This window comes from Eucyclogobius newberryi, unplaced genomic scaffold (assembly GCF_026437365.1).
Source record: "Eucyclogobius newberryi isolate DKJ021-1_F unplaced genomic scaffold, fEucNew1.0.hap1 SCAF_2, whole genome shotgun sequence".
Classification (NCBI taxonomy): Eukaryota; Metazoa; Chordata; class Actinopteri; order Gobiiformes; family Gobiidae; genus Eucyclogobius; species Eucyclogobius newberryi.
This window is the reverse complement of record NW_027315834.1, coordinates 33,615,901-33,630,672: the sequence shown is the minus strand read 5'-3', so window position 1 is coordinate 33,630,672 and position 14,772 is coordinate 33,615,901. Positions and strand designations below refer to the sequence as shown.

At 40.0% G+C, this 14,772-nt stretch overlaps 1 protein-coding gene across 1 annotated transcript in view; it reads right to left on the bottom strand.

Annotated features, from left to right (window-relative positions):
- The window catches only part of snd1 (staphylococcal nuclease and tudor domain containing 1), a 133,936-nt gene that overhangs the window by 86,928 nt on the left and 32,236 nt on the right, over positions 1–14,772 (bottom strand). Inside the window, exons 15-16 of the mRNA XM_072455076.1 lie at positions 13,025–13,166; positions 2,033–2,142 (exon numbers count right to left, since the gene is read on the bottom strand). Of these exons, the coding sequence (XP_072311177.1) occupies positions 2,033–2,142; positions 13,025–13,166 (252 nt within the window). The remainder of the gene's footprint in view (positions 1–2,032; positions 2,143–13,024; positions 13,167–14,772) is intronic.

The window sequence follows — 14,772 nt, the reverse complement described above, 5'->3', positions numbered from 1 at the left end:
GGCATGAATGTAAAAAGAATGTGAATAAGCAAATAAACATATCATCAGCTCAACAAAATATTGAGATGAATGCAAATAAATGCAGAACCAAAACCCAAATCAAATGTTATTCACGTGGGGTCATCTTGAGACGTCTTCACGAGCTCTTCACAATCAAATACTATTCACGAATGACTCAACAGTCGAGTCCAATATTAACAAGATCAAATAATCTATATTCAAGCTGCAGCTCATTGCCTATTATATATGCAACATACGGTTGGTGAGGGAACACAGGACGGGAGACTGTTATAAATACTATCGTGGTCTCTGCAATTAGTCTTAAGTCTGACACAGGGCCTAATTCATGTTCTAAACACCTACAGAAAGAATTCACTCCTTATCAAGTTGTTGCAATTATTCCATTAGCTTTATTATGTTCCATGCTCACCTTTTTGCCATTTCACATGCACTTTTTTTAAGATACATAGCTCTATTATGTTTTATAATGTCTATCATGTTTACACAAACAAAATGTGTACCGATGTGTAATCATTCATACACATTGGTACAACAATAAACACTGGAGCATAGCTTGAGAATATATTTGTGTAATATGTATTATATTTATTTACATTTGTTATCATGCTTTCTTCTTTAACATTAAATTAGTGACATTTAAAGCAGTGCATTTTTGTAGATGGTCAGAAAAGCTAGAATAGCACTACTCAAAATGTTTTTAAATCATATAAATTATAGCACCCCAGATCAGCTATCGGCCAACATGGCCAATATGTCTGATACCTCTACTGGGGCCTGTTATACCTAGTTTTAAAGCTTATACACACAGGAATACAAACATTTGATCAAATTTATCTTCATAAAAAGATGCATTAATGGTCAGTATTTATGCACATTACCGCACAAGCATATTAATTAACTTTAAAAAGTAAATGTAGCCTAACCAAACCCAACTTAAAAATAATAAACCCTGACACACGTATTATAATGCTGCAGATAAACAATGTAGTATTATTATTATTATTATGTATATAACATAATCAAATATATATTGATTATCAGTACCTCCAAACCCCTTTATATTGATATCAGGAAAGGTATCCCCCCCCAAAAAAAATCCCTATTGGTCGTGCTCAGGAGAGAAAACATGTAATTATTTATATTTATTAATTGACTCTCTCTCTGAAGCTTTTGCATAGTACTGTACACACTTGCCCGAGCACGCCCTTAACCCTAGCACACCTCAGGGTTATATTTCCATGACAATTAAAACACCTCAGGACAGTGGAGACAGCCATCCTGTGCAAAGAAGGACAAACAAAAGTAGAAGGGGACATAGAGAGAGAAAGCCAACAGTGTGTGGTCTGGATAAGTAAAGGCCAGATTATAGCCAGTTCCATCATATTTAGTCTGTTCACTGCCTCCAATAAAAACCTATTAGCATGTGAATGAACAGTGCCCTGTGGACGGAGTTTTGTAAGACCCAGGAGCACTGATCCGCCCCTAGGAGAGCTGGCTTTGTGCTACTGTGTGTATAAGGTTTTCATCCTTTGAACCATCAACGTTAAAAGTGCAGTAATATCTTTTCAAAGAAAGAAAGAGGTTTGAAAGCTACTTTACTCAGCCACTACATTAGGACCCTCCCCATTGTCTATCTGTTGGATTAGACTGCACATGGAGGTCTTTATCACAGAATTCATGATGGCAATGATCTTTCCTTGTCCCACTAATAATACACACTGACCAGTACAAAATGAGAATATGTTTGATATGCTTTGACCTTGTAATACGCATCACAATACTTGCTTATTAGATTTCTTGCCAATTCCTTTTGTCACATAATTTTAAATGAATATTTCCCAATATCCCAATACTCAAATTCAGCCCTATAAAGTTACATGAAGCATTCCACCCATCAATGGTTACAATGCAAACCACAGTGCATTGCTCACATTGATGATTCCATACTTTTTTGCTTGTGTATTTGAAAAGAATGCAGTAAAGCTCTGATTCCGTCCTGTTATCTGCTTACCTCTCTTTGGAGCACCAGTTCTTTGGTGAACAGCATGGCCTCTTCACTGAAAGGTTCGGCCAGCTGCATCCCCCCAGGCGTGGCTCTGGAGCTGCGGGGACATTCAATTCCTGTCCAGACAACACCAGGGCAAAAGTTAAGCAAAGAAACAGCCAATCAAAAACACAGCTGATGCTTGTACTACAGAGCTGGATTAGAGGGTGTGCAAAGTAACTTCAGGTTTAACAGTAATACTTTCTTAGGGTAGATCTGTGGTAACAAGCCCTAAATACGGTACATTGTTCAATTCTAAACTACAAGTAAAAGGGCCATTCCAAACAAAATAAATATGTGGGCACTACTAGAATAGTGTCATTACATTTCAACCTTAAAGTAATAATTTTATGAGATTAAAGTCAGAAAAAACTCCTAAATTTACAAGAATAATTTTGTTTTTCTACGAGAATAATTTGTAATTTCAAGAGAATACACTCATGAGAATGATGTTCCACATTTGTGTGCGGATTACAAGACGTATCACCACGACAGTTTAGCAGCACCTCTCCTGTTAAGCATCATCAACTGTTGGATCAACCCTTTACTTTCTCCATGGCGTAGCCGTAGTGCACTGTGGAAAAGTGCCGTTGTTCTCTCCCAGGGCTCAGACACCAGCCGCAGACAGGTGGAGGAACCTTCATATTTACTCCACTCCTCTATTGCTTTGTTTCTCTACGTGGGCACTTCGAGCACAATCACCGTTCTTGCTCATTATGGATAACGTTTATTACAGCCGCCTTGTAGCGGACTGAGAAACTGCGCACTTCGGTTCTATGCACCGATTCCAACCCTCTTGGCATCCCTTGGACAAACTCGGTAAAACACCAGCCCACACAGTACAGGATAGTGGCACTTGGTGATATTTTTGGGCCATGCACCAATTGTATTAATTTTAGTTTTTTTTAGTATTGTTTATTCACACAGAACACCAAAACAGCTGTCTAGCACACAACTCGTGTTGAGTATGCGCAGAGTAAAACAGACTTATTTCAGTCCCTATTGGACCCATTAATGAATCCAAATATTACATTTTATTTCGCTCCGTCTTTGTGACGCTTTATCGATCATAATTGGCACAGCTTAAAAGCTATGTTTTATGGACATGTCATCTCAAGACGACCCGGAACAGAAGACTATCACAACCACAGCCTAACACACCCATGTTGTCTAGGCTCCCACAATGGGAGGATACTATAGCTGATCAAAACAGCCCCAACAACACGAAAAGCAAGATCCTCACATGTGCACCCAACACCGGAGTACGTCATTTTACACACAAATCCCTACTGTAAAGCAGCTTAAATTTGCCAAAAAATTATACAAAAGACCAAGAGCATCATCTAACTGCTCACTGTTTGTCTACAAATGTTTATAAGTTAGTCCAGTACACAGAGCTTAAAGTGGGTTTAGTCCCTGATCCCAAATTCTGCAGAACATAAAAAGCAACCCGTCCTCAGCGCCCCCAGGTCCATGAGCACTGGCTGTGCAGTGCACACGGCTCCACAAGCCTGTAGTGCTGTGTTCACAAACAGCTCATATGAACGGTGACTTTGTATACAGAAGGATGAAGAGGCCAAAGTTGAGGGAGCAGATTATTGGTGAAAATTGCCCGAGACTCCCTCACCTGCCTGTGGCTCCGAGCACGGTGAGTGCCCAGTGCCCAGGAGTGAGCTCCATGTGCAGGCCCTTAACAAGGACATAGGGGCACTGCACTACAGAGATTATTGTTTGTGATGTTTAAAATGTAATAAAACATGAAAACATTTTGTGGGCTTTTGTATTAACTTTTAACTCATTCCAGCCAAGCACCTAACCGTGGTGCTGAAAGTGAATTGCGTTTCTGGAAAGATTTGACTACGAGTTTATAGTTTGACATGTTTAGTCTAATATCATTAGTTTATTTTCGTAAATGTAGGACTTTTCATAGCTTTGACTATAATCTCATAAAATTACGACTTTAATGTAGAAATTTTATGACTTCATTTTCGTAGAGGGTTCATTTAAAAAAAAAAAAAAATGGAATGGAATGGCGCTTATACTCAGTGGTACCGAACCACGTTTATTTCCCAGATAAGAGGAGACCGCCTCTTGACCGATATAAATTCAGCCAGTTTCAACAGACCTCCGGTTGTCATGAAGTCCAAAGAATTAATTAGTTTATGAGGCCAGCCAATGTCAGAGAAACAAAGAATAAAAAATGTATCCGTTCATCACCTCAAAATTGTATTATACAGTAATGAGAGCATATACGTATTGAAAAAACAAAACAAATAGAACTCAGATTTGCCATTAGACGACCCTGCCCGACACCACCATAAAATCTGCTTATTTAAAATCACACAGGAACAAATGCCTTAGGGACCCTACATTCAAGCCAGAAGAATAGTAGTCTTTCAAAACGGCTGAGTCACACTCATGAGACATGGCTGGTAATTTGGGCTATTAACAATACGTTTTTAGAACAAAACGATGAATTTCAATATAAAGATTAAAAACAACATTTGGACACAATGTGAGATGAAGTTTTGACAAAACATAACGCGGTGATGCCTTTAGTGACTGTGGCTTGCTCCGGTGTCATCACTGCAGAAACACCGGGTTAGTTTCTGAGTCCTCATGGCATTTCTCCCTTCATACTTCAACCAATATATAAAGGTACATAAACTACAAACGGCATCTATCATATCTGTGCAATCAAGTTACGTGTAAACTCTTTTTACGGGTTATTCACACACTAATGAAATGGTTATTCTGCTTAAAATCTCTGCTTTTCTTCAGCGCCCTTCATTCCCCAGCAGCACATAACATTACATAGATTTAATTAACATTTAACAATGAATGGAAAGCAATGCTATTTGAGTGTATAACATATGTCCATATATCCATCTTATGGTTGTGTGAATGTACGCGGCCAAACCCCCGTTAAACCTATAAACCTAGAGGAATCACTCGAGCGCCATGAACGAAGCACGGATGTCTGAGCCAAGCAATGCCAAAAATGCACAGCCAAAAATATGTAAGTTAAGTGTAGCCCATTTAAATATTATTCCTCCCTTTTACAAATTGGTTTCATTTTTTGTCATTTTCTGTGGCAGTGTCACAGCGGAGCAACCACTGGTTTCAGGTGTTTTGAGTGATCCATGTGGATGCAGACATTTACTGAACTGGTGCCATGTTCATGCAATTTGTTTTGATACAATTTTGTCTGTGTATCTAGCCTATGTTGTAATGCAATGTAGAGTGTTGCCCGTTTTCAGAACTAACATTATAAAAAAATATATATTATACATCACTGTAGGTGAAAAATTTTTTGATGGCTCTCAATCATAATTTTCATTACATTATTACAAAAATCGTTTCTTATAATATATGTACATTTGAGAATACAAGGTTATGTACAATAATTTAGGTAGACTAGGACAAGTGGGTACAACGGTGTCGGAATTAAAAGAGAATGTTTGATAAAGCTAGAAAAGGGAAAGAAAAGTGGGGAACCGGTTAGAAAATTCACAGAACGGGAAGTAATTGCAGGCAGGGAGATAGAGAGTTTCTGCTTGGTTTGGTCGCAGCTCAGATAAAGGCTGGAGCTGGGCTCTAATCCTCCAAAAAAGGACTTTCGTGTAAGACACAAAAAAGTCAACTTTCATTGTGTCCCTCAAACAGTGCAAAGTTTAAAAGCTGCTTAATTGGCAACCGCAATGCAAGATCCTTAGAAGGCACATTCAACCATGAGACTGAACACTATCATTCAAATAACCCAATGAATCATACGATAAAATACGTCATAAAAGAGTAGATTAGATTTGGGCAGATTAACAAAAAAAATTATGTAGTGAATGTTATGTAGATTTGAAATTAGAATACTTATTGTAAAAACAAAAAGGCTGCAAATAGAGCAGAGCCAAAATTAAAGAGAAAAGTTTTTTTTTGCACTTTTGTGGTTAATTTCAAATCTCAATGTCAATCAAATTCACCGAGCTTGAGTAGCAGCTTAATACTAGCCATAGCATAGTTTCATGCAACACACATTGCAAACGGAATCAAGAAAAAAAAGTGATCAAGGCTGTTTTTGGTGTTGTCACAGCAAACTGTTCGTTACTCATTACACCTTGTTCTTTTTGCTAACGTTTGACTGAGAAACTGCTTCAATGAATTGGGAACATATTGACAGCTTGTACAAACTTTAATGGACTTGATTCATAATAACCATTTTATTTTATTTTGTTTTGTTTTGCTATGGGTCAAGAAAAGAATACCATACTATTTGTTTTATTTCCTGCTCTAAAAACAGAAATCTCCTATGTATCCAATGTGATAAAAAACTTGATTAGAGCTGCAAGCGGCAATGATGGCCCTCGCTACCCTTTCCACGTGTCCGCCGCCAACTTGTAACAACCTCGACACGGCATTCTACCCGTCCAAACGCTTCCAACAGCTCCCAACCGCTCCCCGTCTGCCCCCTTCCCATAGCTGGTACACTCTGCTAACTTTAATGAGCATGTATTAATGTTTAGTGGGTCTTTACCCCATTGTATGATTTGAGTTCCATTGATTTTGAATGAGAGCTGTGGAGGATCCTAGAGGCAAAAGGGTAAAAAATAGGGTATTGGTCGGATTTACCTTTATCAGGGGCACAGCAGGAATTTTCTGCAAAGTTTCAATGATTAAAGTCAAATGATTCATTGTGTCAATGATGGGTAACTGTAAAAAATGCACCATGTCTACATTTCAATAATATGCAGAAGGTGTGGAGGGCGCTGCTGTGTGAAGGTCAGAGGGAAAAACTACAATTTGCCATCTTCACTGACATTGAATGACGCTGAACTGATTTTTATTCTGCTCTACTTCCCAAACGTCAACTTCCAACATAAGCCCACAGCACAGCGCACAAAATCATAGGCATGTTCTACAGCACCAATAACTAAATTACCGGTAAACTGGACTGGGCTCACACAGTGTTGATTAATGCTTTGTGGACATTTTTTGTGTCTACTGGTGATGATTGTATTGTGGATTAATCTTAAAAAGACAGGAATTCTTTGATCAAGTTTTTACAGTCTCCTTCTTGCAGTGAGGCGAGAGTGCTAATACATATAATATGCTCCCTCAACTACAAAGATAGGCGTGTGACTAATGAAATTACTAAATAATATTTCAGTCTGGTCTGTAGCGGTTCTCCTTTATATTGTTAATATAATAAATAACAAGTCATTATGAAAGCCTCAGGTTAGGGATAACTAAAAATAATGTTTCTTTTTCTCATATATTGTATTTAATAGTTCCACTTCATCCCTAATGACCGCCAGAGGCAGTGCTTCAGCACTGAACCAATCCCTTTGTGCATGCAAAGTTTGAGTATAATACCAATGTCACACTCGGATGGCCAATCAAAGGCTATACAGCTGACCGGCATCCGCCAACTCATTTCCTAATTTTTTTCTCGTGAACGAGTTCTTATACTTCGATGCTTTGTTTGACAAAGCACTAATACACTTTGTATTGCGAATCGCTTGAAGCCTGGTGACGATTTAGTCGGACTGTGGACTTTCCCAGAGGTGAGTTGTATTGCAAGTTTTTCTCTCCGCCTTCTGCCCTCAGCGTACAGTGTTGTCAGACATGCAGCTGCTTTGATCTGAGCCTAGTAGTCCTTTTTTAAGTTAATTATTGTGACAAATGCTTCCGATATAAGCCAACTTGTTATCTTCTCAGCTACTTGCGCTAGCAAACATTAGCTGACATTATTGACTCGAGACCGGCTCGCTTTACCTCTAAAGCTTAGTGCTTTGCTAGTTTAGACAGGTTTCATCTTTTTCAAGCTCATGTTTTCTCAACGCAATGGCAAAAATGATTACTACTACAACTACTTTGTGCATGTGGGACATGGGATGTGCAGTCTTCTCCACTCAGTATAGCTGAGAAGCTAAACTATAGCTGTTCACCATACATTTTTTAAACGGCCTGCACCAGCTTGAATTTGAATATACTATTTTTATTGTTCTTTTGTATAAGGAAGACACCGTGTGGTGTTTTGAATTTTTTTTGTTTCACATGTTAACTGCAATGAGCAATTAAAGGCACAATAGGTTTAGAGTTACTTTATCTATTTTCTATTTTGTTGTTGTTAACAGTGTTAGCATCTGCTTCTGCAGCTCTGGCATTCGTTTTGTACAGGGGTGTCGCCAACTCGTCATTTGCCTCTGGTTATGCGTGCGTTGCAGCGCATCTCAGTTTTTATATTTTCTGTTGCAAAGATGCTGACTGAATTAGCATTTGCATCATCTCTTCCTGCTTTGACAATTGAATTCCATAATATTTTCCTCTGTCTGATGATATGTACATTATGCCTCCTCTCCCAGTTTTGGCATTTATATTTCACTGTGCAATGTGCCATATTAGCATTTGGCCTCTGTCTGGTGAAGGTTGTGTGTGCGCCCCTTCTCCCAGTGTTGAGCATTTGTTTCCTACGGTGATATTGCTATAGTAGCATTTAAGATAAGATAAGATGTTCCTTTATTGTCCCACATGGGGAAATTTCATTGGTGCAACGCAGGTAGATACAGAGGTAGATACAGAAGAAAAGAACAGATCACTTATAGGAAGACTTATAGGAAGTCTTATAGGAAGGCCTCTGTTAATGCCTGTGTTATGCCTCCTCTCACAGTTTTGGCAAATATACCGCATTTCCCATTACAATACTTTAACCAGGTGTTAGCATCTGCCTCTGGTGATGGATGAGTGTGCACCCTCCCCCAGTGTGGCTATCTACAGTCGCAGTCTCTTACTTGTAGCAGTTTATTTTCCATGTATGCCTCTGCTCATGGTGAGAGTACCTCTTGCTCCCCACTTCAAGCTTTCGGCAGGTTGTGCTAAACATTCGTTCTTTTCCCCCTTCTGTTGAGTTAGATGGTGGTTCCCCTCATTCTCCTAGCACTGGGGCTGCTGGCTCCAGCTTACATTAAGTGTAATATTCATGTACCTTTACTGATTATGGTAGAATTAACCACTCTTGACATCCACTGCCCTTGCTTTAATGTGTCAATTGTCCATCTCTGCTGGTTCATGTGGCAGTTGCCCTCTTCTCCTGCTCATTATGCAACCATTATGACTTTTGCTGGAGATGGCAGTGTCTGATATCACCTCTCCTAGCTTTTTATATCTGCAAGGTTTTATATGGGTTGAACCCCACTTCTGCTGGTTAAACTGCCTGGGCACTCTTGCTTTCCAGCTTATAATTATTGGCAAGACTAAACTTGTTTATTTCAACATAACTATGGGTGACAGCAGCTCTCCCTGCTTGCTGGTTTGTTTTTTTTGGCTACAAACACTGGGATACCGGTGTCAAATTACTGTACTTATGTATTGTTAATCTGTGCTTGTGTTATCTGTCCCTGTCAAATACACGAGCATTGCGTCACTTGAATGCTCATTATGCATTGTGTGCCTTGTCAGAGGGACTGTTTTAACTCCAGCCCTGATAACTGATGCTATTGTGCCCCCTGGGCTCTTTCCCGTGATTGTTGGGCAAATTATGCTTACCCGTATTTTCCGGACTCCAGGTCGCACCAGCCAAAAAAAGCATAATAGAGAAAAAAAGCATATAGAAGTTGCACTGGAGTATGAGTGTGAAAATAACAAATAATATCACGTATAAGTTGCTCTGGAGTATAAGTATATACGTATAAATATAAGTCGCACCCCGGCCAAAACTATGAAAAAAGGTGTGACTTATAGTAAGTCGTTCCTCAAAGTTTTTCATCCATTATTATGAATGCTGCTCACAATTGGGGCTTTTGAGATAACTCTTGTAATTTTATTAAAAGGTTTGGTTTGACATGTTCATTCTGAAGTTAATGTGCTTCTACAAAGCTTAACTTAGGCTTGCAGTTGGTTCTGCTGCTGCTCCACAGAAAATCAGAGTTTTTTCTGATCATTGCCTGCCTGCCATGTTGGCCTATGAGACTCTCAGATCTTTAAGGAGTGGATGTGGAGCAGGGCTATACATCCCATTCGCAGCCGTCCCAAACCCAGACATGTTTTATCTGCAGTCAGTGATGCACAATGCTTCTGGATAACCTACAATTGGGTAATTTACGGTTTGGCACACGCCTAGTTTATACATCCCTTCAGGGTAATAGAGGGACCAAAGGGTTTGTCTATGTGCGGCTAAAACTGCCATGGAGCACATTGTATCATTTGAGTTTATGCAGACATCTGTTGAATGTCTATTTCAATTAAGATTTACCTCACTCCTAAGAAAGTTGGGGGTGCCAGTGTAACGGCTATGCTCAAGTTTGTCTGACACTTTTCCTCTCTTATATGCCACTTTGCAGGTGTTTTGCTTTGACAGTATCTGCCTAGTCAGATTACATTACATATGGCTTACTTGGACAACTGTCTGGTTTCATGGACTGATGGTGGCCTGTAGAGGCACTTCTCTTTTGACACTAGTGACGCTAAATATAGGATCAATCGGATTCCTGTAGTGCAGTTTAGTGGACACTTTGAACCCAGTTTCTGTATTTTAACCAGGTCAAACTATTCCTCCTGCATCTCTGTAAGCAGTGTGGAATTAAGATAAGATAATCCTTTATTGTCCACACATGGGGAAATTTCATTGTTGCAACGCAGGTAAATACAGAGGTAGATACAGAGTAATTGTGTAAACCACTGTTTGTGTGTTATTGATTGATTAACCATCACTTTTGAAGATGGTGCCTGGTATCATTGTGTCACAGCACATCATGGGATGCACTGGCGCTTCATGGCCGTCCCCCATTCAAGCACTCTACTCTCCAAGGTGTCAGTCTTCAGCTATTTCACTGAGCTAAGTGTGTCTGAACCACTCAAAGTCATAAATGCTTCACATTAAAACCACAGGCAAACTGTTTGCATATGTGGTCCAAGTAGGTTTTACTTCCTATAAAATGTCCTTCCTTAGTTTGTTTTTTGATGCTGCATCTGTGACGGTTGTCCCATGAGTGCAGCTCTATAGATGGTAATCCCTGTCAAATATTTTGGAACAAGCTAACCTAGTGTGATGGGATGTGCTTGTTATCTATTGGTGGCTGACCTTTGGTGTCTGGCAACTACTGACTTGGAGGCTGGAGGCTTTTAGGTGCAGAGCCTTTAATATTTTCCCTTTTTAAAACACATTGATTTGACCTGGTGCGTCAACGCCGTAACATCTAAGAGGGGACTACATTGCCCACAAACTTACCCCACTAGATGCAAAGCTGTGGCAGTGTTGAGCCCAGGTACAGTCTCTGCTGTGGGACTGAGCTCTGTTGAGCCCGGGTATATTCCCTGCTGTGGGACTGAGCTCTGTTGAGTCCGGGTATATTCCCTGCTGTGGGACTGAGCTCTGCTGAGCCCGGGTATATTCCCTGCTGTGGGACTGAGCTCTGTTGAGTCCGGGTATATTCCCTGCTGTGGGACTGAGCTCTGTTGAGTCCGGGTATATTCCCTGCTGTGGGACTGAGCTCTGCTGAGCCCGGGTATATTCCCTGCTGTGGGACTGAGCTCTGTTGAGCCCGGGTACAGTCTCTGCTATGGGACAGAGCTCTGTTGAGCCCGGGTACAGTCTCTGCTGTGGGACTGAGCTCTGTTGAGCCTGCTGTGGGACTGAGCTCTGCTGTGGTCTCTTGTTTCTGTTACTCGAATTCTCCGTGTTCGAGGATTCCTTGTCACTCTGGAGATATATGGCTGTTTCAATGAGTAAGCAGGGATGAAATTGAACGAAAGTTACGAATGCAATTATGGTTCTATGAATCCCGGATGACAGCCAGAGCATCTTTGTCACTCAGAATCCCTGCGTTTCCGAGGGAAGATTCTGCAGGAAAATAGTAAATGGATGCCGGTCAGCTATATAGCCTCTGATTAGCCATCAGAGTGTCACAAGTGTGACGTTGGTGGTATTGATACTCGAACTACACTTGCACAAAGGGATTCATTCAGCGCTTAAGAACCGCCTCTGGTGATTCATTGAAATGTAGTTACATTTGTAACTTTCATTTTATTTACAGCAGTATTCCTGACATAACAGTACAGTACAGTACAGTGCAGCGCAGCGCAGCGCAGCGTAGCGTAGCGTAGCGTAGCGTAGTATAGTATTTAATTATGTCAATTGGACATTGGGAATTCTTCCGTGAGATTTTTAGTGATATTTAGTTCACTGTATTTTAGTCATAAAAAAAAAAAAAATCAACCTTTTGCTAGAAAGAATCAATCTAAAAGTGATGTGTCCATCCCGGCGACACCGGTCATGCTGGCAATGTCAAATAAATATGGGAAAGAGTGTCTGGAATGCTATGTGTGTGGTCTGTAATTTCTTTGTGATTTTAATGCATTTTTTCCTGTTGTGTGAAGCACTTTGAATTGCCTTGTGTATGAAATGTGCTCTACAAATAAACTTGCTATGGACCCTACCTTAACAAAGGCATATCTATATTGTTGGACTTATGTTGAATGAATGTTTGTTACAATTCAAGTTTGTTCAACTCACCAGCTATGCAGAGGGGATATACCTATCAAAAGTGCATTTTTATTGCAACAATAAATGGCACTTCCCATTATCTGGGCAGATGATAATGGACTGCTGGAGATATGGCTCATTATGTATTGCTAAAGATATGGCTGTAGTACTTTTATCACTACGCACTGTAAAGTGCTTAAAGTGTCAAAGTACGTGATTATTCTGCCACCAAAAATATATTGTTGTATTTCAGCTGCAGCTTCTCAAAGTCGAGACACTAAAAAAGCTAGAGTGGATTCACAGCAGCAGGTGACCAAAATGCCAAATAAGCAAGAAGAAACAATTACAAAATGCAGTGTTAAAAATACAAATTTGGAATTAAGGCATTCAAGAGTATCCATTACAACTACAATCTAACCACATTAAAATGTAAAATACAAATTGCAATACAAATGTAAACATTAACAGGATAATGGGTTACCCACCAGCGAGGAGGAATGTGATGAGGCAAGTTTCTTTGGGCATATACAGCTTGAGACGAGAGCCACTGAAGACATACTCCACCACAGCTTCTGATCGGCCAGCACGCTGCAGGAACGGCAGAAACTGCTTGGCTTTCTGCGTCTCCTAATGGATAAACAAAAGTTTAGCGTTTAGTATTTTTAGAAATAGCTAAAAGCACAGAACGAATATTTAGAAGAGACCCTCAAAATAGCAAATGTGTGTACAAATTGTAAAAACCAAAAAAGGTGACTCATAGCATTAGAGGGGGTATAAAGAACACATCACTAGTGATACTTTTCGACATGACATGTGGCTGGGATATAGAAGGCCTGAAGATTGAGCACCTGAACTCCACCCACTGTGCTCCAAAATAGGCCCCTGAGTGGGAGACAACAGAACTAAACATTCAGCCGTTCACACAACAGCACCTGCAGTGTGTGGGAAGAGCAACTTGGTTAAGAAAAAGGAGGAACCCGTGAGAGGACATTATTATGCAACCCAGAGAGGCATAAGGTCAATCAAGAGCCTTCTCTACTCTCCTCCCACCATCTGCAATCATCTGCACTACCATACATTTACAAACATATCCCTGCTCTATTGGAGACTGCAGCCTCCTCCTCTTCATAAATAATTCCAGGTTACCTTTGAGCTCAGATGCCAATGTATAGCACTGACTTCCTGCAAGGAAATGGGTATGCACAAGCTTGTGTACAGCAATGCGTGGGTGTATATCAAAAAGAACTAAAGGAAAAAGGAGGAAGAAGGTGGGCGAGGGGGGAGAGTTAGTGCTATTTTAGGCCTTTTATTAGAAGACTCATTGCATTAGCCAAACAACTGGTGCGTGCACGTGCATGCAGGCCCACTGGCAGTGTCTGGCACCATGTGCTGCAAACCACACACCCATCCTGTTGAAACAGACACAAACTATGGGGTAAGGAGGAGCTACAGCTGCAAATAATGACACTGACCAGAACCATAGGGAGGATGACACTAATACTAACTAATGAAACTAATAAGAGCTTAGGGGGAGCATATTTCTGCACACCATACATGAATGCCTAACACAGCATTATTATGCTGGGGACCAGCATGTGCCTAAAGTATTTACCTTGTAATCACACATCATGAAAATAATTGCAGAGTTTCAAAGCATTCTTATAAAAGCAGTCAAATGGGTTGGTTTTCAAACCTTCACTATAAAATGAATAAGAGCAAATGCTGCAATTAAATGATGGCATAGTTCAGGAAAGGGATGCATAGAACATGAAGAGCCATGTCTGTCAAGGCAATCTAAAACACAATCCATTAAATCCTAAGCATTTTTGGACACATTGTTTGTGATGAAGCTAAAAGGAGACTATTCAAGGTTTTCAGTTTATACAGTAACAGGGACCCGAAATTATTACTTATGCTAGCAATGTCAGATCCCTGTGCTAATGCTAAATGTATTGAGCCCATCTGAACATCACAACAACACTTCTGAATATATTATTGTGTGAAGAAATGTGTTGAATTTAAATTCAGTATAGATCAATAGAATACAGCTGCTTTAGTTCGGTTGACAACCATTTGTCTGTTGCCCTTCAGTGAATCTCTGACCAGCTTTTAATGCCAATAATTCATATTTTAAAGTGTCTTTAACAAAAGTGGGCAGATTAGATTAGAAAAAAACTCAAATGAGTGCTCAGCAATCCCTGAAAATCTATGTATAACAGCGAACCATTATTCT